The sequence below is a fragment of the Cherax quadricarinatus genome, chromosome 18 (genome assembly GCF_038502225.1).
Source record: "Cherax quadricarinatus isolate ZL_2023a chromosome 18, ASM3850222v1, whole genome shotgun sequence".
NCBI classification, from domain to species: domain Eukaryota; kingdom Metazoa; phylum Arthropoda; class Malacostraca; order Decapoda; family Parastacidae; genus Cherax; species Cherax quadricarinatus.
In genome coordinates this window covers 29,786,209-29,813,049 of record NC_091309.1, presented here as the reverse complement: position 1 = coordinate 29,813,049, position 26,841 = coordinate 29,786,209, and the positions used below count along the sequence as shown (strand labels likewise).

At 40.1% G+C, this 26,841-nt stretch overlaps 1 protein-coding gene across 4 annotated transcripts in view; it reads left to right on the top strand.

Moving 5' to 3' along the window:
- Positions 1-26,841, top strand: part of mio (GATOR complex protein mio) — a 229,792-nt gene that overhangs the window by 122,600 nt on the left and 80,351 nt on the right. For all 4 annotated transcript variants that reach the window (XR_011392157.1, XM_070086366.1, XM_070086367.1 and 1 more), the window contains one exon: positions 804-899. Coding sequence is in view for 3 of the 4 variants with exons in the window: in XM_070086366.1 (XP_069942467.1) it covers positions 804-899 (96 nt within the window). In the remaining variant the exon portion in view is untranslated. The remainder of the gene's footprint in view (positions 1-803; positions 900-26,841) is intronic.

The window sequence follows — 26,841 nt, the reverse complement described above, 5'->3', positions numbered from 1 at the left end:
TTTCTTTTTTTGGGTCACCCTGCCTCGGTGGGAGACGGCCGACTTGTTGAAAAAAAAAAATAATAATAATAATGTGCTATAATAATAATTATAATAATAGATGGGTTTGAAAGGCTATCACTGGATGGCAGTGAATACCACAACAATGCGGGAGCTGGTATGGCCACCTCCAACTGTCACATAATGACATACTTTATTCATTCTAGAGTATATATCTGATTTCTATGTTATTTATAGCCGGTAAGGCCAATACATGTTTGGCCTTAGAAAGCTGGCTACATGAAGCATTTTCCGAAGGAGTTTTTCTCATCAGAATATCATCAGAATAGTAAAAACACTTGTCAATATCAGCTGCCTCCATCTCTGTAAGTGCTTGTCCTCACACACTCTCTAAAGAAGGGTCTTGCTGCTCCTTTACTAAATTCTGGAGGTTAAATTCATCAACCTGCAAGGTGGTAAGATCCAACACCCAGGGTCCTGGAGTCTTATCTTTGACTTCTGGTTAGCCGGACTTAAGTCCTGCACTTTAAAGGAAGTGTTTGGGATATTTGCTGTTTAGAGTGACACCTAAACTATTGTATCTGCATGGCTCTGCAAAGAGAGTGATAGTGTAAATGATGGTGGAAGTTTTTTTTTTTTTCTAGGTCACCCTGCCTTGGTGGAAGACAGCCAGTATGTTAAAAAAAAAAAATGACCTGATTCAATACGGTAATTATAGTATATTTTTGATGGTGCAGTATTAGTTACCTGTTAAATATTTTTATTATTAAAAGCTTACAGAAACTGTTGTCTTATTCATGTAGGAGCTTGATGAGCCTCAGCACCTTATCATCAGACGTTGTCAGCAGGCCATGGATTGGGCTCGAAGCGCAGAAGCCACATTTTGCCAAAGTGTTCAGGTAAGTGATTTATAGTGTTTTTAGGTAACTATTTACTCTTCAAAAAATTATTATATAATGTTTGTTTCAGTGAAGCTCTAAATGACCCGCAGGTGTAAATACCTTTTTTTGTGATAATTATACTCCGTGTAATTGTATAACAGTTTAGTGGCATTTTTTTAATTTCTTTCTGGAAAGAACTCTGAAATATTTTTAATTTAAGTATTAAAATGTTGAATGGTACAGAAATTCAAATTGTAATTACAGCATAACAAAAAAAAAAAAGGCACAATACCGTGACTGGAACGATACACAAATAACCCGCACATAGAAGAGAGGAGCCTACAATGATGTTTCAGTCCAACTTGGACCATTTACAAAGTCACCGAAACGTTGTTGTAGGCTCCTCTCTTCTATGTGCAGGTTATTTGTGTATTGTGTAATTACAGCATTTTGATACTGTAGTCTAGACTGTTGATTAGCAGGGTAGTTACATTCCTGAAAATTGAGTGTAAGATGAGATAGTGTAAAACAAACTGAAGAACTTATGTGAAAAATAGGGTTACATTCCTTAGATCCTCAAAAATAACAAAATTTTTTAGGTCTCTAAACCATTAAAAAATTTGATAATGTAATTGTGGTTCTCTGTCATGCATTATGCTTGATGCATATCTTAATTAAGGCTACAAATGTTACAGAAATAATATTTCCTTACCTTAACCCTTAAACTGTCCACACACAGATCTACATGCACATGCGCAGTGCTCTGAACGTAAATCAACGTTTTATTTTTCATTCCTTCAAATTTGCTGTGAGAGGCCTGAGTCACGTATATATGAAAGAATGGGTCTATGCACTCAGTGTGCGCAGTATGAAAAAAATCTGGGACAACTTAGTACCTTGTGGGAGCACCAGTTCAATCGAGCACCAGCTAGAGCACAGTTAATCAAAAACACAGACCTGAGAATCATATGGGACACTCGTGTGTGGACCAAGGAGACGTGAGATGTGAGTGGTGGGACGGGAGGCAGGGAAGGAAGCTAAACTTCCCCCACTAGATGGAGGGGGGAAAATCCCACAGTCCAACTCCAAATTTTTTTCCCAGAAGTAGCACCATGTTAGTCAAATTTTACAGTGTTCATTGAAAATATGCTGTAATTTTGCAGTAGAGTAATAGAGACAATATGTTAGAAGACTGCGTGTTAATCAATTGTCTATTATATATTGGTAATGTTTGCTGAGTTTAGAAATTACTTTACCTATCACAAGAGAGAGAGCATGCTGTCTCTTAGTGATTACTTACAGTGGAATCTCTGTTGTTGAATTTAATTCATTCCAGGTGTCAATTCGACAACCAAAATAGATGACAACCAAAGCAATTTTTTCTGTAAAGAATAATGCAGATAGAATTAATCCATTCTAGACCCCAAATGACAATATAATAATTACTACATAAAACTGTATAAATGAATACTAAAAGAAACTAACTGAAATACTGTTCATTAAATGAAAATTTAACTGCCTCTTACCTGTCAGAGGAAGCAGGAGGTGGGGGAGAGGAGGGGGTATGTTATTGGTTGAAAGGAGAGTCAGCTTCTATTAATATGTCAGGCAGCCGTCCTTCGAGAGTATATAAATCTAGTGGAGGGAAGGCAGGGTAGGGGTTGGCCTAGGAAAGGTTGGAGGGAGGCGGTAAAGGAGGTTTTGTGTGCGAGGGGCTTGGACTTCCAGCAAGCGTGCGTGAGCGTGTTAGACAGTAGCGAATGGAGACAAATGGTTTTTACAACTTGACGTGCTGTTGGAGTGTAAGCAAGGTAACATTTATGAAGGAATTCAGGGAAACTGGCAGGCCGGACTTGAGTCCTGGTGATGGGAAGTACAGTGCCTGCACTCTAAAGGAGGGGTGTTAAGGTTGCAGTGTTATAACTGTAGTGTAAGCACACCTCTGACAAGACAGTGATAGAGTGAATGATGATGAAAGTTTTTCTTTTTCGGGCCACCCTGCCTTGGTGGGAAATGGCCGATGTGTTAACCCTTTGAGGGTTTCGGACGTGTACTAGTACGGCTTATGCGCAGGGGTTTTTGACGTACTAGTATGCATAAATTCTAGCGCCGTCAAATCTCGTGGGAAAAGGCTGGTAGGCCTAGATGTGAGAGAATGGGTCTGTGTGGTCAGTGTGTGCGGTAGAAAAAAATCTGGGACCCAGTGGTGCATTGTGGGAACGCCATCTTATTACACAATGTCCACCATGCCTCGCGGTAAGAAGTTTCTCACTCCTCGGCGAATTGGGACACTTTTGTTCCCCAGTGACAGTTCTAATACAGTTGGAAGTGCCAGTGAAGATGAGTTTCAAGGTTTTGGTGAGGTTTTGACTGAAACTAATGACCATAATATCGGTAATAGTGAGGAAAACCCAGACAACCCTCAGCCTTCCACCTCTGGTGCTGGGCCGTCTTGTTCAAGAGTGGACCAACAACTTGCCAATGTCATAACCAACTTCCAAGACCATAATGACCAACAACAGCTATCTGACGCTGTTGTAGTTAACAGCAAACATCTCCCACCCACAGTCACCCAAGAGACCTGCATGGAGACCACCCTACAGCTTATCAAGGACCACCTTCGCCTTAACATACGTAGTGATGACCTAAAAGATTGCAAACTGATGGGCTACCAAACGGGTAAAAAAACAGTGCTGTTAAAATTCCAAACTAGCCTACAAAGAAACAACCTACTAAAAACATCCATTTCTATGAAAAATGATGTTTACATCAATGAGTGCCTTACCAAAACAAGACAGAACCTTCTTTATTGGCTAAGAAAATTACGTTGTGCCCAAAAAATCCACCAGTGCTTTGTGAGGGATGGAAAAATCGCAGTTAGGAAACAGCCCACTGGGAAGAGATACTTCATCTCTACAGAATATGACCTTAAAACATTCCTAAGCGAGGCTGGATTAACAGAATCAGATTAAGGTGCAGATAATAACCACTGTCCACCATTAGTGTTATAATGCCATAAATTTTGTTCCCCCCAAATAATCTCCAATACCCCAACTACTTTTGAATCTCACTGTTGTATTCAATGACCATTCTACCTCATAGTCTTAATTGTGTTTAATATCTACAGAATCTCTCTCCTATTTTACTTCTTACCACTTCATTGTTCTATCTTATTTTAATTGAAACTAACCATAGCTTGTCCTCAGTTATTCTACCTCACTTTAAAAAATAATCTATTGCCCAATTTTATTTTAAACTATATTGACCAACCATATTGTAAACTTTTTATTATTGCCCATTTTTATTTTACATTTTAGTGCACAACTTTATTGTAAACTTTTCATCTTATTATTGCACTATTCTAGTCTTATATAACCCACTCTTATACTTGCTCAGTTATACCAATACTTTATTGCCCAATCTAATTTAAACTTTTTATTATTGCCCTTTTTATCTGTAAAGTTTATTACCCAATTTTATTATATACATTTTTATTATTGCCCTAGTCAATTGTACTTTTCTTAACCTTTTGTTACCAATTTTTAAGCTTGTATATTCAACTCCAAATTTAATATTATCCTTTGTACCATCTTACTATCATATTATAACCAAGTCATTGCCATTTTTATTTTTTTTATTATTATTTTTTATTTTCTTTTACTACCTTAACTTGTGTATTTTGTCTTGTCAGTTTAAATTTAGTTATACTCCAGTTATTGTTAACAACTTATATTAGACCTTAGTGCAATTACAAGTGAGAGTCTGGTGCTATTTTTAATTTGTATTTTTATATTTTTAGTTTATACTTAGTTGTACTTTAGCTCATTCTAGCACAACACTTAGACAACATCAACTTCATTATGTTTATTAGTAACTATACTCTATATGACCAAAGTGCTTTAGCTATATACTTGCCCAAACTTTCCACTGCTACAGATATCAGTACTAGAAATTAACACACAATTCAGGATATAAATAAACCACAATTTAAACCTAGAAGATGAATGATCACGTCGACCCTGATATAAACCTCCATAATCTAACACCCAATCATAACCTACTGGAAAGTAACTGCCTTTATTACACAGCATCACAAGCCAGCACTATCCTAAGCAGTGCTAAAAGTCTATCAGTTCTTAACTACAACATCAGGTCCTTAAGCAAACACTATGATAACCTCCTGGCACTCCTTGAGTCACTAAAGACACCTTTCTCCTGCATTATTCTTACTGAGACCTGGCTTAAGCAGGACACAGTAGATATCTACCCTCTACCAGGATACACAGCAATCCACAACTGCAGACCATACCAAGTTGGGGGTGGTATTGCAATCTATTACTCTAACCAACTATATTGTATTAGCACCACTTGCTTTAGTGATGAATATGGGGAATACATTTTTGCTAATTTTACTGTAAAAAACCTTAAGACGCCTATAACAATCGGTGCCATTTACTGGATACCCCACACAAACATCCCAAATTTCAATGAGAAATTAAAGGCACTAATAACAAACAGACAAATGAACAAGCACCACCTTCTCTTAGCTGGAGACTTCAATATCAACCTTGGCCTACTAGATGATCAGCCTGTAGCTGACTTCATCAACAATATGAACAACACACTTCTCATACCAACAATAACTAAACCAACCAGGCTCACAGAGACAAGTGCAACCATAATAGACCACATGTAGTGTAAAGCACCCTTCTGGCAAGACAGTGATGGAGTGAATGATGGTGAAAGTTTTTCTTTTTCGGGCCACCCTGCCTTGGTGGGAATCGGCCGGTGTGATAATAAAAAAAAAATAAAAAATGGACCAATATACTAGCCCCCCTTAAATCAGGGATAATCACAGACAGCACTACAGATCACTACCCTACCTTCCTCTTAACAAACATTAGTAAACCACCACTGGAATACAACAAAGTTTCATTTAGACTCCATGACGAGGCCTCAGTAAGGAAGTTCACAGCAGACCTAGAGACTGTTGACTGGCCTACAAAATTCTCCAAGGCCAATGGTATTGATGATTGGACAGACATTTTTCTTAACAAATTACTTAGACTATACAACAAACATTGTCCCATAAAAACGAAACAGATCACGAATAAACGGCTCGGTTGCCCATGGCTAACCGACAGCATTCTGAAATCCATTGATAAGAAACACCAATATGAAAAGCAATATAGACAGGGCTTAATACATAAAGATATTCTTAAACACTATTCATCAGTTCTCACCAAAGTAATAAAGAAAGCCAAACAACTGTACTACTCCAGGAGATTCACTGACACAAGAGGAGACATAAAAAAGACCTGGAAAACACTCTCTCAGAGTCTGGGGACCCACAAACTGAAAAAAAAAAGAATATTGTCCTAACTAAACCTAATGAAACACCACTGCATCCCACTGACACAGCTAACAAGATAAACGACTTCTTCTCAACCATAGGATCTAATCTTGCCAGTAAAATCCCACGTACCAACGCCCATGCCGGGGACTATCTAGATGGGAATTTCCCAAATTCCTTCTATCTTGTTCCAACTGAACCCGCCAAAGTCACTGAGATTATAAAGTCACTTAAAAATAACTCGGTGAACCTGTCTCATGTCCCACCATTATTGTACAAGCGAGCGGCCCATGTCCTTTCACATGCTATTTCATTACTTTTTAGCAAGTCAGTAGAAGCTAGCACCTTCCCGAAACTACTCAAGACAGCAAGGGTTACACCAATACATGAAGGTGGTGACCCTACAGATGTAAACAACTATAGGCCAATATCAGATTTACCATTGCTATCCAAAATCTTCAAGAAACTCGTGCATAGGAGACTGTATTCATTTATAACTGCACAAAACATACTCAACCCCTGCCAATTTGGATTCAGGAAAATTAAAAGCACTAATGATGCAATTGTAAAAATGCTAGATCTGCTTTACTCAGCATTGGAAAATAAGGAATATCTGCTAGGAATTTTTATTGACCTAAGAAAAGCTTTTGACACAGTAGACCACGGCATCCTTCTCCACAAACTTGACCATTATGGTATAAGAGGCCATGCGCTTGCATATTTCAAATCCTACCTTACTAATAGGTATCAGTATGTCACCATTAAAGACACAGCATCATCAACACAGCCACTTGATACTGGAGTTCTGCAGGGAAGTGTCCTTGGACCCCTGCTCTTCCTCATTTACATCAGTGATCTTCCAAACGTATCCCATCACCTGAAACCCATTCTCTTTGCTGACGACACGACTTATGTCATCTCTCACCCTAATCTTGCCACCCTCAACACCATTGTTAATGAGGAGCTGCTCAAAATATCAACTTGGATGACAGCCAATAAACTTACACTTAACATTGATAAAACCTACTATATTATGTTTGGTAGCAGAGCAGGTGCTGCGCAACTTAACATTAAGATTGACAGCACTCTAATTGCCAGACATAATGAGGGCAAATTTCTAGGCTTATACCTCGACAACAACCAAAATTTCAGCACCCATATCCAACACATATCAAAAAAAGTATCCAAAGCAGTTGGGATCCTCTCCAAGATATGATACTACGTGCCGCAAAATGCCCTTCTCACACTATACTATTCACTCATTTATCCATACCTCACCTATTTTATTTGTGCTTGGGGATCGACTGCAGCAATACACCTAAAGCCAATAATAACTCAACAAAAAGCTGCAATAAGAATAATCACTAATTCCCATCCCTGGCAACACCCCCTCCTCCACTCTTCATAGATCTAAACTTACTCCCTGTTCAGAACATCTGCACTTACTACTGTGCAATCTACATCTACAGGACCTTTAATTCCATTATTAACCTTGACCTAAAATGCTTTCTTGATAGTTGTGACAGGACCCACAGGCATAACACCAGACACAAACATCTCTACGACATTCCCCGTGTCCAACTAAACCTTTACAAAAACTCAATGTATGTCAAAGGCCCTAAAATCTGGAACACTCTACCTGAAAACTCGAGAACAGCAGACACATTCATCACCTTCAAAACTACTGTTAGAAAACATCTTATCTCCCTGATACACCCCATCAACTAACTACATAAAAATCACCTGGTGGTCCACATTTACACTTACTCACTCACCCATTTGACTTTAAGCACCGAAATACGTATCCTAATCTTAAAATAATGATTCCAAACTAGTCATAAGTTTGCCTGTGATACTCCAATATAGAAGCTATGTATTGTGCCAAAACAAAAGCATTCACATTGCTAAACTCACAAACTAGTATTTGTCACTAGTATTTAGTCAACTTACTCCACAATTTGTTATAATTTAAGGTTAAGAATTAATCTAAGTTTGCCCAAAATGCCTAGGTGTTCTAGTGGCCCCCTCTGTAATTATTATTTTACTACATGTAAACCATACAATAACCAAAATCTGTAAACCCTGCATTGTAATCCTTATAGAGAATAAACTTTGATTTGATTTGATTTGATATATAATGTATATTAGCTGTTCTTATAATTTTATATTGCTTATATTTGCGATAATAGCTAAATCGTAAATATATTGCTTTATATTATTATTTGACTTGGATATATTATTACCTGGAGTTTACCTGGAGAGAGTTCCGGGGGTCAACGCCCCCGCAGCCCGGTCTGTGACCAGGCCTCCTGGTGGATCAGAGCCTGATCAACCAGGCTGTTGCTGCTGGCTGCACGCAAACCAACGTACGAGCCACAGCCCGGCTGGTGAGGAACCGACTTCAGGTGCTTGTCCAGTGCCAGCTTGAAGACTGCCAGGGGTCTGTTGGTAATCCCCCTTATGTATGCTGGGAGGCAGTTGAACAGTCTCGGGCCCCTGACACTTATTGTATGGTCTCTTAATGTGCTAGTGACACCCCTGCTTTTCATTGGGGGGGGATGTTGCATCGTCTGCCAAGTCTTTTGCTTTCGTAGTGAGTGATTTTCGTGTGCAAGTTCGGTACTAGTCCCTCTAGGATTTTCCAGGTGTATATAATCATGTATCTGTCCCGCCTACGTTCCAGGGAATGCAGTTTTAGGAACCTCAAGCGCTCCCAGTAATTGAGGTGTTTTATCTCCGTTATGCACGCCGTGAAGGTTCTCTGTACATTTTCTAGGTCGGCAATTTCACCTGCCTTGAAAGGTGCTGTTAGTGTGTTATGGGGCTATAGGACCCAACATGTATTTATAAATAACAGTTACTATAATAATACCTAATTATATTGAATTGATGGGAACTTTGCTCTAAATGTCAGAAGGACTGATCAACCTTATGACTGAGAGGCAGCTGGGTCAAACCTATTTTTCTCAATATAATAGGTTATACTATAGACACATAAACACACAATTTAAATAAGTAGTTTATAAAGTTGTATTTCTTTTTGTAAAAGTAAAATTAAGAGGTGGTAGAATTGTGGGAACTGGAGAATTGTGCTTGGCAACAGTCTTTTGTTTTGGTGGGAGGAGCTTAGGTAGGCTTCTCTCTCTCTCCCTCTCACTGACTCTCTGTCTCTGTGGCTGACCTTCAACCTGGCAGGATCTCTGGGTCCTTCTCCTATCTTTTGGGGCATCATGTGTGCTCCAGGGGTGAGTTTTTATAATTTAAGTTTTGGCCACCATACCCAGGGTGACTAAAGTGTGTCAAAACACTGGTTAGCCCAGAGTTATGTCAAGGAGAGAGAAGGAAGAGTGTTGGAACACACCATGTGGAGCACAGGATGGAGTGTGTAGATTTGTTTTGAAAATGGAGGCTGTGATTGTATATTCTGTACATATCTATTGAGAATACAGTTATATTTTTATAGTAGTAGTTTACATAACCTGTGAAGAGGGCTGGTGAAAAGGTATCAGAGACACTCAGGATGATCAGCCATGATGTAAGTATTACCCCTAGACAAATAAGGCCATTAAGTAAAAGCTACCCCACACTAGAACATGTAGTGAGAACCTTACCATCCAAGAAATAAGGGAAACCAACGTAACATGGGAGCTTGACCGGGAGAGTTATTTGACTGCTAAAATAACTCAAAACATTCTTTGAACTATATGTGCTGGTATGGGGTAATAACAGTTGCATGTTTCTGGTAGAAGATTTACCAAGGTGGTGTCAGTGGAAGTGTTGTTTTCATATATTAGTTTACAGGTTGTTTTTCTCCTAAGGTGGGGGAAAGGGAGTAACACATTTTTGTTGTGGTTATGGTAAGTGCTATGTGCATAGTTTACATTCAATTTGTGTTATTTTATGTGCCTGTGGGAAAACTTGTCCACTGATACTGTAAGAGGGAAGCAAGTGTTTAAAGATAAAACTATGTCAGAAGATGAGTCTTTAGATTTTTTAGGCTTCAGGGAAGAAGGTAATAATTCATCAGTAAACATGCCTGTTAATAGTGAAGATGAGGAATCACCTACTCCAGGTGATATGGAAATGGAGAGAATGAGACTGAAATTAGCTGTACTAGAGGCTGAAATGAAATTAATGAAAGCTAAGGAGAAAGAACGTCAAAGGTTAGGAGGTTCAGAACAAGAGCCTGAGCAGTACTTTAACATAACTAAAGCTGCAAATTTTGTCCCTAAGTTTACAGAGAGTGACCCAGATAGGTATTTTCCTTTTTTGAGAAGACTGCTTTGGAGCAAGGATGGCCCAAGCAGAAGTGGGCTACCCTAGTTCGCACACAACTTGTGGGTAAAGGATTCCAGAGAGTAGAGACTCTGGAGGGGCAAGATTTTTCTGATTATGATAAGATTAAAGAGGAAGTATTGCTTGCATACCAAATGATACCTGAGAAATATAGACAAAAGTTCAGGAATCAAAAATTTCAGGATGGGCAGACCTTAACCGAGTTTGGGAATGAGAAACTGTTCCTTTTTAAGAAATGGGTTTGTTCTAAAGGAGTTAATAAAGACTATAACAAATTAGTAGATCTGATGGTTCATGAGGAATTGTACAATACAATCCCTGTTGACCTCAGAGAATATTTGGAGGACAAAAACCCAGATAATCTTTCAGAAGCACTGGATCTAGGTGACCGATTTTTGGCTCGCAGGGAACTGGTAAGTAAAAACAGTCATGCTGCTTTTAAAAATTTCCCCACTCATTCTAAACCTTATTCCAAGTCCTATGGTCATAAAGGTAAGTGGGACAAGAATTTTCAGGGACAAATGAAGGCTGAGGTGCCCTCTAAAATAGAAGGAAAAGGTAAGTCAGCTGGAGTTCAAAGTTTACCTAGACAATCAGATAATTTTTCAGGTCCTCGAGTAAACAGTACCAGTCCTACACCAAATGGTGAAAATACCTTTAAGAGTTTTATCTGTTACTACTGTAACAAAACTGGACACACACAAAAGTTTTGCTGGTCAAGGCGGCGAGATCAGGAAAGGGAGGAACCACCCCAGAGGACTCTAACTGCAGAGATACATCCAGTTGCCTGCATTAGGTCTTCAAGGCAAGGTGAGGAGGAACCTTTGGATCTAGACCCCAGGATGCAGGTATATTTTCTAGTAGGTCCGCAGTTGGTTTGCAAAAGAATGTAGGCAGAGTTGAGAACATATTGTCCTTGAGAGATGGATGTAGCACCTACTCTTTGCTACGTGCTGGAGTGCTACCAGTGTCTAAGGATACCTATACTGGGGTAGATATATTGTTGAAGGGTATTACGGGTTCAACCATAAGGACACCTGTACACAAATTATGGGTAGAATCTGCATACCAAGTTGGCTATCTCCCTGTAGGTATCTCCGATGAAATTCCCTTCGAAGGGGTCGACCTCTTATTAGGGAATAATGTTATGGGCCTGTTAGACAGTGAGGAACAACTAGTTTGGGGGAAACCAAGTCCGAAATGTTGGGAGGAAATGGCTAGGAAAACCCTGCCAGACCTTCTCCCTGATGGTTCCACCATGAGAAGTATGGCTCATGATCATGCTACCAACAGTCTTCATGATATTTCTCATGAGGATGGTGAGGGCTTAAGTTTGGTAACTCTGCTTTCTGATGTTGAACTGCAGTCAACTGAAGAAAAGGATGTTCCAGCCAGAGCTGAGCATGATTGGAGAATGGATCAGTTAAATAGTGTGAGAGAGGCTGCACCTGCTAGGGTGCAATTAATTTCTGTGCAGGAAAATGTCGCTGTTGCTGAGGAAGAGATTTTACAGTTAAATAAGTGTTTTCATTTCAGGGAGGAAACTCTTATAAAGAATTCACCTCTGTTTGCAGTATTGATGGAAGGAGAACAAGGGCTTTGTCCCCAGGTGATGTCCAAGGTTTCCAGGCATTTCTTCTGGTCTCAGCTGTGGGAGACTGTCAGAGAGCATATTGAGACCTATCATGCCTTTCAAATTATAGGGAAACCTAGTCGAAGTATTAAACCTGTTCCCCTTCAGCCGATTTCAGCACCAGGTGAACCCTTCAGCAAGCTGGTAGTGGATGTCGTTGGCCCACTCCCAAGGACCAGAATGGGAAATAATTATTTACTAACAATAATTTGCTCCACTACCAGGTACCTGGAAGCAGTCCCTCTGCATAAGATAACTGCTCATGTAGTCTTAAGGGTTTTGATGAAGTTCTTTTGTCATGTTGGTTTTCTTCAAGCAGCACAAACAGATCAAGGATCTAACTTTACCTCTAATTCTTTTAGAAATGTTTTGAAGGGACTAAAAGTAGAGCCTCAGTGTTCAACTGTGTATCACTCTCCATCTAAAGGGGAAATAGAGAAATTACATCAAACCCTCAAGACAATGATGCAAGCCTATGGTATAGACAATACTAACAACTGGGATGAGATGATCCCTTTCTTTGTATTTGCTGAGTGGGGAAGCACTCTGGAATCTCTGAGTTATTGGCTTGGGGATGATGATGATGCTCCCCCCTCGGAGCTTTTTCTCAGTTTCAGATACTGTTTGGCTCGTATGAGGTGGATGGTACCAGTGAACGTGCCCATCAACCAGACCAGGATGATGATGTGGGACCATATATGGACCATGATACTCTGGAGGCTGGAGAGGAAGTGCTGATACTGGAGCCAATTCATGTGAAAATCTGTATAGCAAGTTGCTGTGAGCTGAACATGTTGTGGGGGAAGTTCCCAGGGGTTAGATATAAAACCCACACCCCTGAGCAGAAAAAGAATGAGTATAATGTACACAGTAACCGGTCAAAGGGTTTGAAGTTGTGTCAAAAATTCAGAGAGACCAATGTTTTAATGGAATGTAAAGGGCTGAAATACCAAAAGCGTATTTAAGAAATAACGTGTGTAAAAGATTTTGGGAAATGCATGCTTGGGTTTAATGAGAAAAATGTTGGAGAGTTGGCTCAGCCACCTTGGAACTTTATAAAAGTTTGGGATGTCAGTAATGGGGAAAAATTGAAACTCCATGAGGAAATTGTTAAGGAAACTGAGCCAATTCAACAATTTTTGTGTGGGAAAAATCTGTATGAAAAATTGGAGATGGAGGAAGAAGTGAAATTCTTCCAACACCAGTTTGTAGTGCTTAGTGAGAGTCAGTGGGCATTCCCATGCTTCATGGTTCCCAAATTAGATGGCACCCTGGGCATAAACACTGACTACCACAGAGTACGTTTAACAACTAAGGTTTACAGAATTAGAAAGATTGATACTTATGCACTAAAAGATGCAAACATTTTAAATAAGCTAAAACATGGAAGATGTGATTTCCATGGTCTGTGTTCAAGCACCATTTTAATGTGTGTAATGCAAATTGTGTTCATTGTGTGTTTAAAATTTGTGTGTGAGATGGAACGTGATGGTGTTTGTGTAAACTTGATGTATCCAACCTGGGTGCAAAGAGATGTCTTTGGTGTTTGTTGTTGCACTGCGAGAGGTTGCAGAACTCTTACTGTCTATGAACAACCTTCTAAGTTTAAATGTCAACATTTTACCACAGGAAAGAAAATTTTCATTTTGGGGCTGGCTATTCAGCATTTGTACATGTCTCAGGATCTCTTCATCCTGTTCCTGTGTATAGTGACTAAAATCAGACTCTTAAAATGGGCTTTGTTCCTACAGCCTTTTAATTTGGAAGTCAAATATATAAAAGGCTCAGAGAATGTGGTTGCTGATGCTCTCTCTAGATGTTTCATGTAGATGCATGGTGCGTACTTTGTACATAGTGTTTGTCTTGTGCTGACCTTGTTGTTTTTGCAGTGGTGAACTCTCAGCGAGCCTGAGTACTCTCTACCAGCCATCTGACTGTGAAGGAGTCGAGTCAGAGCCAAAAGTGTGACGAGGGTCAGGGTGTACTTAAATGTGAGTTGAGGCAGTGGTTGACAACCTTCGGTAACATGAGACGTTCAGGAAGGTATGTGATGTTGTGTCTTGGTGTGCTCTATATACAAAACGGCCCGACGGTTTGCCTTTGTGGTCCCCTGGACCCCTCCATATTCTATGTCAGCCTCCTCTTCATAAGTTTGGAGGATCTGTGTGGAGTGGGACCTCGGAAGATGGGCTTGAGTGCCTGACCATGTTAAGGATCGTGAGTGTTGACTGGAAGTCTCACTGTTTGGTTCGGCCACCAAGTGAGAGACACCTTGACATGTTTTGTGAAGTTTCCTGCCTGGTGTACACCTGACTGCTCTGGGTTTGGCTCTACTCTCGTCTCCTGATCAGGAAGATGCCACCCTGGAGTACCAGTTGCTTGCCGGATTACCGTAGCAGAGGCACAGGCCTGTTGGTGCGGGCTTTCACAGTGGGCATTGTGTGCAATTTTTGCATTGTAATGTGTATTGTTTAAAAGTCATTAAAATTGTAAATAGTTACACCCTTGAGTATATGGGTATGGTTAAAATGCTTTTCTAAAAAATTCTGCAATCTGTTGTAAATAACAGTAAAGTGAAGAGTAGTTATGGTGCTAGGAAATATGTAGCATTTCTAGTAGTCTTGTTTACCGCCTTCAGACTTAAGCAATATACTTTTTACTAGCCGTATCCTGAGGGACACGGCTAGCTTTTGTGAGACTTCGTCTGGAGGTGGGGGTGTTATGGGGCTATAGGACCCAACATGTATTTATAAATAACAGTTACTATAATAATACCTAATTATATTGAATTGATGGGAACTTTGCTCTAAATGTCAGAAGGACTGATCAACCTTATGACTGAGAGGCAGCTGGGTCAAACCTATTTTTCTCAATATAATAGGTTATACTATAGACACATAAACACACAATTTAAATAAGTAGTTTATAAAGTTGTATTTCTTTTTGTAAAAGTAAAATTAAGAGGTGGTAGAATTGTGGTAACTGGAGAATTGTGCTTGGCAACAGTCTTTTGTTTACCAACGTAACAGTGTGCAGCAATATTCCAGCCTAGATAGAACAAGTGACCTGAAGAGTGTCATCATGGGCTTGGCCTCCCTAGTTTTGAAGGTTCTCATTATCCATCCTGTCATTTTTCTAGCAGATGCGATTGATACAATGTTATGGTCCTTGAAGGTGAGATCCTCCGACATGATCACTCCCAGGTCTTTGACGTTGGTGTTTCGCTCTATTTTGTGGCCAGAATTTGTTTTGTACTCTGATGAAGATTTAATTTCCTCGTGTTTACCATATCTGAGTAATTGAAATTTCTCATCGTTGAACTTCATATTGTTTTCTGCAGCCCACTGAAAGATTCGGTTGATGTCCGCCTGGAGCCTTGCAGTGTCTGCAATGGAAGACACTATCATGCAGATTCGGGTGTCATCTGCAAAGGAAGACACGGTGCTGTGGCTGACATCCTTGTCTATGTCGGATATGAGGATGAGGAACAAGATGGGAGCGAGTACTGTGCCTTGTGGAACAGAGCTTTTCACCGTAGCTGCCTCGGACTTTACTCTGTTGACGACTACTCTCTGTGTTCTGTTAGTGAGGAAATTATAGAACCATCGACCGACTTTTCCTGTTATTCCTTTAGCACGCATTTTGTGCGCTATTACGCTATGGTCACACTTGTCGAAGGCTTTTGCAAAGTCTGTATATATTACAGTTAGTTTAATATGTTTATTATGCACCCCATACCCATCCTGTGGGCAGTAGTCAAAAGATTACAGAGGTACATAATTGGTCCAGGGACTGGACTCCAAAGTTTTGATAGCTGAGCAAGTTACAGAAGTAATGAACTCACAATTTACAAAGGTAATGAACTCACAATTTACAAAGGTAATGAACTCACAATTTACAAAGGTAATGAACTCCAGGTAGGTCTGGTCACAATCGTGACAAGTTACAAAGGTATTTACAGATTACAGAGGTACGTAATGGGTCCAGGGACTGGGCCCCCAAAGTTTTGATAGCTGAACTAGGTACAAAGGTAATGAGCTCACAAGTTACAAAGGTAATGAATTCTGTAGAATGGTTACTTACGTTTATACATGGCTACAATCATGAACAAATTATAGAGTAATGAGCAATTCACACTTCCACACCCGGTGCAAATATTGATTGTTGAGACACACACACACACACACACACACACACACACACACACACACACACACACACACACACACACACACACACACACACACACACACACACACACACACACACACACACACACACACACACACACACACACACACACACACACACACACACACACACACACACACACACACACACACACACACACACACACACACACACACACACACACACACACACACACACACACACACACACACAGAGAGAGAGAGTAATGCTTTATTTACAGCTAGCAAAGTCAGGGTATTTCTCCAGAATGGTCTGCAATATACCACTGTGGATAAAATACTTTGCCATTTCTTGAACATTTCTGAGTGAGTTGTTTCTAAATTCATTAATTTGATCACACTCCAGTACATAATGACGCAAGGTGTGACAATAGTCCATCTGGCAAAGTTTACATTTCGTTTGGTCTACATCTGTTGGTGGTGATTTAACCTGCCACAGATACTTGTAACCCAGCCAGAGCCGGGCACTAGTGACATCCAAGAGTCTGCTTATCTTGTTGGATGCACCATAGACATGTGGCTCCTCCTGCATGATGGAATGATGATAGATGGACTGACTTGTGTCAATCTCCCTAAGTCTTAAGTCAATAAAGTTCATTTGAAGTTCTTTTCGTATTATTGTTCTCAAACTGCTAACTGACAACCCAAGATTGTAATCTACCCCCTCTTTGAAAGCATACAGCTTAGCCAATTTATCAGTTCTATCATGCATCTGAAGACCAATGTGAGATGGAATCCACAGCATGTGCACTCTGTCCACAATCTTACTATATCTATGTCTGGCTTCTGACACAAGCATGCCACAATTTATATTTAATGAGTTGAGAGCATTTATGGATGACAGAGAATCAGTTACAATTAAAGTGTCAACCTTAGATACATGGACACATTTGAGTGCAAGGAGTATGGCAAACAGTTCTGTTTGAAGGGTAGAGGCCCAGTTGTTGATGCGTGCTCCAATTTCTTTATGAGAGCCATCACTCTGTGTGACAACAGCAGCACTACCAGCTGCACCAGTGGATTGGTGAACAGAACCATCGACGTAAATAATTTGTGAAAGAGTGTTCTGTGTGACTAAGTTATCAATACAGCTTAAGGCATCATGTCTGGCTTCAAGACGAAGCTTTGGTTGTGATTTAAGAAGAGTTTTGGGGGGAAATGGAGGAATGGTAGTTTGGAATGGGGTAATATCCCATGGAGCAGGGAAATGTCTCTGTTGTCTAACTTGATATAGATCATGTAGCTGGTTCATGCGGAGGTCGGTTCCAGTTTTTTCGATCCATCTGGAAGGATGTTCACCAGTGCTGAGGAAAGTTTGGAGGGCTTCTGTGCAGGGGTTTGAATGGGCTAGCCTAAGCATATTGACCCCAATAAGGATATTTCTTTCAGTAACACGATCTCTAATGCTTGGAATATTAAGTTCTTTCCGCATATTTAAAATTTTGGCAGTACGAGGGCATCCTAGGATGATCCTCATTGCTTCGTTTTGCAGTTTTTCCAGCCCTCCAAGCTTCCAGTCAGACACGAGTGCAAGTAGTGGCGCCGCATAATCAACCAATGATCTAATATAAGCAAGATACATCATTTTCACAATTTTAACATTAGCACCATACCTGGGATGAAAACCTGCCACAACTCTAAAGTGCTCTCAGCCTTTCTTTGTATTGGCGACAAAGTCTTGTTACAACAGGTCCAAGTAGTGGAACCTCAAAGCCTAGATACCTGTATCTGCTTACATATTCTAGAAGAGACCCATCATGCAACTGGATCTGACGAACTGTGCCTCTCTGCCGAAGAGGACGCCTGTTGAGTATCTTTGTTTTATCCCCTGAGATTATTAACTCCAGGTCCTGACACAAGGCTAGTACATGATTAAGAATGTTTTGGGTGTTGGAGAATCCGGTAGTGTGAATCATTATGTCATCAGCAAAACTAACCATATAATGATGGGGCTGGCTACGCATGGCATTAAGTAAGGCATCAATCAAAATGTTGAAAAGGGTGGGACTAAGCACACCTCCCTGTGGGGTTCCTAATTCAAAATCTTTAGTTACACTTCTATGTCCCTGGAACAACACAGACGACTTTCTGTTGGACAGGTAACCTTTAATCCAGCGGAGAAGCCATCCTCCAACATCCATTCTGGCAAGTTCACTAATGATTACATGTTGGTTGGCTACATCAAAAGCGGATTTAAGGTCAAGGAACGTAGTGTATGAGCTGTCAGTGTGCAGAGTGAGAAAGGTGGTAATGCAATGATGCACACTCCTTCCATGGATGAAGCCATGCAACCAGGGAGACAAAAAATTGCTTAATACTTTGGGTTTCTTTCGATTTCATTTATGGCTTTTAGTTCTTCCCGCGATTCCTGACTCCTATAAGATTCCTTTAGCTTGAGTTCGATGCTTGCTATTTATCTGACCAGTGTCTCCCTACGCATTTCAGATATATTGCCCTCTTTTAGCCGCTCTGTTATTCTTTTCCGTCGCCTGTAAAGGGAGCGCCTGTCTCTTTCTATTTTACATCTACTCCTCCTTTTTCTTAGAGGAATAAGCCTTGTGCAAACATCGAGTACCACCAAGTTAATCTGTTCTAGGCATAAGTTGGGGTCTGTATTGCTTAGTATATCTTCCCAGCTTATATCGGTTAGGACTTGGTTTACTTGGTCCCACTTTGTTTTTGTTATTGAAGTTGAATTTGGTGAATGCTCCCTCGTGACTAGTCTCATTATGTCGGTCTGGGGCTCCACGCATACATGTCTGAACCTCAATTACGTTGTGATCTGAGCATATTGTTTTTGATATGGTGACATTTCTTATCAGATCATCATTGTTAGTGAAGATGAGGTCTAGTGTATTCTCCAGTCTAGTAGGCTCTATTATTTGCTGGTTTAAATTGAATTTTGTGCAGAGATTTAAAAGCTCGTGTGAGTGTGAGTTTTCATCAGAGCTGCCTCCTGGTGTTATTACTGCAACAATATTATTTGCTATATTCCTCCATTTTAGGTGCCTTAAGTTGAAATCCCCCAGGAGCAAGATGTTGGGTGCAGGAGCTGGAAGATTTTTCAGACAGTGGTTAATTTTTAACAGCTGTTCCTGGAATTGCTGGGATGTTGCATCCGGAGGCTTGTTGACTACCACAATGACTAGGTTTTGGTTCTCGACCTTTACTGCTAAAACTTCCACTACATCATTTGAGGCATTTAGCAGTTCTGTGCAAACAAGTGATTCTGCAATGTACAGGCCAACCCCCCCCTTTTTCCTGTTCACTCTGTCACATCTGTATAGGTTGTAACCTGGGATCCATATTTCGTTGTCCAAGTGATCCTTTATGTGGGTCTCAGTGAAAGCCGCGAACATTGCCTTTGCCTCTGCAAGCAGTCCACGGATGAAAGGTATTTTGTTGTTTGTTGCTGGCTTTAGACCCTGTATATTTGCAAAGAAGAATGTCATCGGACTGGTGGTATTGTTGGTACTGGGGGGGGGGGATTTTTTTTCCGGCATTAGTATCTGTATCTGTTGGTTTGGAGTGGAGGCCATCGACTGTGGTTCCACTCCAGGAATGACTGGATTTGGTGTACGATTTCTGCCATTTACTGCCAGTTTTTTTTCCTTCCTGGCACTAAAAACCTCTCCCTCTTGAGTGGCTGTGGCTACCAAGGTTTTCCCATGGCCTGGATGTTTTGTATCTCTTTGTACCCTTTAGATGGTGTGCCTGGTAATTTAAGTTATAGCACAGTCTTTCCTGTACTGAAGAGGTACACATTTCAGGGTGAAAAAGCTTACAGGAAGGGAGTTTGCATTTTCCTATTGTCATATGGGCATGGCATTTTCTAGGGTGGTCATAGTTGCACGTCCCGTCTGTTTTTCCTGATTTCCCATGTCTGCAGATACCAAGTGCATAGTATGTGCACAGGCTTGGTTTCCATTTGCCTTGGGTTTCTGTGACTGTATTCCCTACACAAATAACCCGCACATAAAAGAGAGAAGCTTACGACGACGTTTCGGTCCGACTTGGACCATTGACAAAGTCACACTAACCAGAGGTGGAGCAGGACGGCTATATATAGGCAGGAAGAGGTGGTGGTAGTAGTAGTAGTAGTAGTAGTACAAGAGTTGTATATAATACCGACAAGATGAAATTAAGACACATGCACAACACCCTGGCATCCCCATCATAGACGTTTCGCCATCCAGCCAGCCACTGGATGGCGAAATGTCCACAACAAAGACAACCAGACACCGCACATGTGTCTTAATTTCATCAGTAGTTGTAGTAGTAGTAGAAGAAGAAGAGGTGGTAGTAGTGGTAGTGGTAGAAGTGGGAAATAAAAAGGACGAGCCAGTCAAATACAAAGGAAGGGGAGCACTGCAAGAGAGCTAGATGCCCACAGAGGGAGAGCAAGCGCACAGAGGTGCGTGAAAGGGAAGTGGTGAAATAAATGAAGAAGGAACAGAAACACGAGACATGAGAGAGAAAGACAACCCAGAGGAGCAAAGGAAAGAGGAAAGGGGAAGAGGAAGAAGAAGAAAAAGAAAAAATGAGGATTCAGGTTAAGTCACGGGTGTTCTGAAGTTTGGAGCATTTTACAATGTAGTGGGAGAGGAAGGCATCTACAGAGACAAAGCCAGGGCTAAGGTTCATACAAGGAAAGTTGTGTATTAAAGAGGATTCAACTAGACAGCGACTGTTCGAGTTGGAAGTAGGGAAGACAGTTTTAGCAGAAGACCAGTCAATAGTGTTAGGCTTGCCGACACTAACAATGCTCTTTTCTGTCACGTCAGAGATCATAGCCATCCTATTGACTGGTCTTCTGCTAAAACTGTCTTCCCTACTTCCAACTCGAACAGTCGCCGTCTAGTTGAATCCTCTCTAATACACAACTTTCCTTGTATGAACCTTAGCCCTGGCTTCGTCTCTCTAGATGCCTTCCTCTCCCACTACATTGTAAAATGCTCCAAACTTCAGAACACCCGTGACTTAACCTGAATCCTCATTTTTTCTTTTTCTTCTTCTTCCTCTTCTCCTTTCCTCTTTCCTTTGCTCCTCTGGGTTGTCTTTCTCTCTCATGTCTCGTGTTTCTGTTCCTTCTTCATTTATTTCACCACTTCCCTTTCACGCACCTCTGTGCGCTTGCTCTCCCTCTGTGGGCATCTAGCTCTCTTGCAGTGCTCCCCTTCCTTTGTATTTGACTGGCTCGTCCTTTTTATTTCCCACTTCTACCACTACCACTACTACTACTACCTCTTCTTCTTCTACTACTACTACAACTACTGATGAAATTAAGACACATGTGTGGCGTCTGGTTGTCTTTGTTGTGGACGTTTCGCCATCCAGTGGCTGGCTGGATGGCGAAACGTCTATGATGGGGATGCCCGGGTGTTGTGCATGTGTCTTAATTTCATCTTGTCGGTATTATATACAACTCTTGTACTACTACTACTACTACTACTACTACTACTACTACTACTACTACCACCACCACCTCTTCCTGCCTATATATAGCCGTCCTGCTCCACCTCTGGTTAGTGTGACTTTGTCAATGGTCCAAGTCGGACCGAAACATCGTCGTAAGCTTCTCTCTTTTATGTGCGGGTTATATGTGTATCGTTCCAGTCACGGTATTGTGCCTTATTTGTTATTTACTGTATTCCCTGTTGGTGCATGTTTCCCTGTCTTATTCCTCTCCTCCCTAGCACCAACAATGGAGCTCCCACCAGTTGTTTTTGGTAATATATCCTCACTATAGCTAGTGGAGTCCTCTTGTTTGCTATTTCCTGTGGTATTTCTAGTTTGCAATATTGGTTTTATCTTATCTTTGACTACACTTGTTTCCCCACTACGGCTCCTGTCCCCTATGAGGTCATTTATATGTATTCCTTCCTGCGTATAATTCCCGACTACCTGGACAAAATCTCCAGCTTCACCATTACTGTCTCCCAGGACAGCACCTCCAGCTTCACCATTACTGTCTCCCAGGACAGCACCTCCAGCTTCACCATTACTGTCTCCCAGGACAGCACCTCCAGCTTCACCATTACTGTCTCCCAGGACAGCACTATCAGCCCCACATTTACTGACTACCAGGACATCACCTCCAGCCTTACAGTTTCTGACTACATGGCCAGTATCAAGGGCAGTACCATTCAGCCCAGACTTTTTATGTTCCCATCTGTTGTAGAAAGCTTCCAGGTTGTCTATGAAAGCAGCTTTGATGTTATCCTCTTTTAATACCCTTGTGATTTTAGTCCACAGATTTTCCTCATTTGGGCATACCCAAAAACACTTCCCTGTTTTAATACTGCTTGTAGCTAGTTCTTGGATATCTGCACAAGGGGCGTGACACCAATTTCCACAAAAATGACAATTTATCCATGTGGAAGCCCATTTGTTTGATTGACTGCAGACTATACAGAGCTTCATAATGATTTGAATGGTTGATTTACTGTAATTCTACTAGCAACCTCTTGAATACTCTATTAATAACCTCCTTAAATGAAGCTCTAGCTATTTGTATTTCTATTTCTAACTGTACTTGTATATTGGACAGCTTACCGTGTACGTTCCTGATTTATATTTATTGTTTGTGTTTGATAAGGGCGCCTACAACCCCATCTGTTTACAGTCTGCTTTATTGTCCAATGAATCCATTTGAAACCAGTCAAGGGTTCGGACCATCAAGGGTTCGAACCAGTCGAGGGTTCGGACCAGTCGATCTGATCTGATCAGTGGGTCACTTATTTAAAACATACTAGTCGGTGATTTGGGCTAACACATGAAGGATCTTCTTGAAATTATCTACCTGAGTAATATGTGATTTGATTGATACAAAAGTATAACTTGTGTGTTGAAGAGCCGGTGATTGCTGGCAGCTCCTACAGTGACGAACGGTCGAGCCTTAACCCTTGTTTATCAATTGCTGTATCTAGCTTTTCTAGTTTTTTTTTCGTCTCCACCACAATAAATGCTATATTATCACTATAGTTGACTGGTGGAAATTTTGGAGGAAGGATGCTTTTTCTGTAGTAATAATTGCTTCTCGTTGTGTATATTCAGACCGCTTGTAACTACAGGTTATATGAAATTCACAGTATACGTCTTGTATTTCAAGAAAAAAGAAACTAATGAAAGTCACTCCACTCCACTAAGTACCATTATAATACTGGTTAGTTGCTACTACAACACTGTATTCTGCTATTCAGTACTGATCGAATTTGTTCCCATAAGGAATATTGTGAAGTAGATTAGTCCATTTCAGACCCCCAAACATACACGTACAAATGCACTTACATAAATACACTTACATAATTGGTCGCATTCGGAGGTGATCGTTATGCGGGGGTCCACTGTATATTATTCAGTGCTCATAGTTCAAGTCTTGATTGTCTTACTACTAATTCCACTTGTTTCCCTGCTGGCTTCTCTGTGTTGCTGGGCAGCACACTTCACCTGGGTGAGACTGTCTTGCTATGACTTGCCCTCTTTTCTGTTTTGGCTTGGCTTCCGACAAGACGTGTCTTCCTTGCTGGCCCATGTTGGAAGATCGTCTCTGTCGCTTTCTTGTTGTTGGTTCTGTGGAACTCTGTTCACAGAACATTGCTTAGACTTAGTGATTTTTGACGTTGTACTGAGGTTGTGTGTTGCATAGACACTCTGAGAAACTCAGGTCCTGAGCTGTAGCTTCTGACCTAATTTGTACTGGAATCTGTGTACTGTCACAGTCGGGGATTTTCTAATGCTGAACTTAGATTCAGTAGTATGGGAGTTTTGTGACTTTTGTGGAGGATCTGCAGATGGTCCCTACTTAGTGTCGTTATATTATCTCCTTGTTCCTGATTCTGTGTCGCTGTTGCTTGTTATATTGCTGTTCGGCTTATCAGTCGTTTTATTGTTCAAGCAAGCTGTTCTGATTGCCAGGTTGGTCAAGAAGTTAGTTTATGCGAGGACTTTTAGTCAGTCACTGGTTAAGTCTAGTCGATTCTTGAGACATAGCGAACTATTTAGAGCACTTACACACATACACACAAACTTACTTGTATATATTTGTATTATGTTATTAATTGCTAACAATGTGCCAGACGGTACTTAAAAGCCATAAATATGTGATATGTGCCTTCAGCACAATAATACTGTACACGAGAGAATTGTAGGAACTTGTATCCTATATTATATTCAATTGATTACTATAATTTACTTTGATAATATATGCCTAGACAACTATTTTATTATTAATGAACTTACTAAATTTTAATTTCTTTAGTTAGTAGCCTACCATTTGTAATCCTGAAGCACTATTGAATCTTACTAAATTCTTACTAAATTCTACTTGTTACAAAAACCTAGTAACAGGCTGGATGCTAGAGGGGCAGTCCTTTCTAGTATTCACTGGAGATCTCTATCATTATTAGAAATTGCGTTTTTTGTAACAATGCTAATATCATCTCTGCGGCTTATTTATCTATCACAATTCATCTAATATGACATTATAAACAATATTAATAACATAGAAACATGATATATACTCTAGAATGAATAAAATATGTCATAATGTATGAGAGGAGTAAATGGTGTAAGTGTTATTGTTGGGTTTAAGGGCCACCACTGAGAGAAGCTGTGTTGGTGGCAGTGGAGGCTTCTGTCACCAACACTATCACACTTAAACAGTGTATGCAATTTATAAATAAGAAATATTTACATTTTAATATCTTAGAATCAGTGAAGCACTGCAGAAGGCACAGTCTCCCCTCTCTCTTCCTCCTCCACTTTGGTACTTTACTACGAGTTTTTTCTTGAATTTTATTGTGTTTCCTTCCTTCTTTTTCACAGGGCTGGCACTAGAAACCTTCTTTGGGCCCATGGTGGCTTATTTAGCAGTTACAAGCACTAAAAACACTGGAATAATACAAAATATATCGCAGGTACACGTGGAATCAACGGAAACGGCTTGTAAACACTGGCACACTGGCTGTACATGGAGTCTTGGACACGTTCGGGTTGAAAGCCTTTTGACGAGTTTTTCGCCATTGGTAGAGCCAACTTTTTTATGCCAAAGAGCGCCTTTAGTCGATTTTGGCATTAGTCGATGCTGCCGTTGGTTGAGGGTCCACTGTATTTTATTATTATTATATGTGTAATTATTATTATGTGTTATCATTATTATTAGTACATAAGTACTATTATAATAATAATTATTATTATTATTAATTTAGGGACCTGGAGCACAGATCCAATTCCCTAGATCAAGAGCCCCTCACCACATACGTACGTACTACTACTACTGCATGTACTGATAATAATAATAATCATTATTGTATAACAATAATAATACAATATAATAATAATAACAGTAAGGAGAAACTTCAAAAGGCTGCCAGTAGTTGGTGCCACCATCAGCAGAACATTGGTAACCACTACTAGTACACTTTTCACCTGTCTAGACTTAAGTACACCTACCATCTGACTTACGACCTACTCGACTTACGACCACTCGACTTACGACCACTCGACTTACGACCGTCTTTTTTATGCCAAATTTCTGGGAAATAAACAACTATTTGTGTTGTATACAGTGTTTATCCTAAACCTTACAGTATAAAATACAGTACTAACAACATAAAAAGTAAAGTAAAATATGAAATACCAAAATAAAACAATAAAATAGTCATTACAAAAATGTTTTGTTGATATTCAGTAGTAAAGTTCAAGTTACAACCATTTCGACTTAGGACAGGTTTCTCGGAACCAAACTTTGTCGTAAGTCGGATGGTAGGTGTAGCCTTAAGTAGGCATTTCTGCCTGAAATGCCTCGGCATGATAGTGGCTTTCTTTGCTCCAGTCATATTATGTAAACACACATTGTAACCTTTGCAAAGAAATATATATTTTATTAATTTATTTATTTAAGGAACCTCCTGTGAGGGGGAAGTTCACATCCTGAAATTTCTTTCGTATCTTGAAGCAAAAAATCGACCAAACGACGGTTCGTATCCTGAAAAATTCGCATGGTGGGGCGTTCATAACCCGAGGTTCCACTGTATTACTGTTACATTGTATTACTATTATTATTGTTATTATTATTGTTGTTGTTAGAATTATTATTATAATTAGTATGTACGTGGTGATGGGGTCTTGATCTAGGGAATTGGATCTGTGCTCCAGTTCCCTAAATTAATAATAATAATAATAATAATAATAATTATACGTAATATGTATGCATTAATAATTATAATGCATATGTACTAAGAATAATAATAATTATAACAATAATAATAATACAATATAATAATAATAATAATAATAATAATAATAATAATATTTTGTCATTTTTAGACATTTTTCGTATTTTTTTTTTTTATGTTTTTGTGCCAAATGCTTCAAAATAGAAATTGGTAACCCTCTGGGTGGCTGTAGGTACAGCTGCTATGACCACGGATATCTCAATGCCGACCAAGTGTCAAAAGGAAGGGG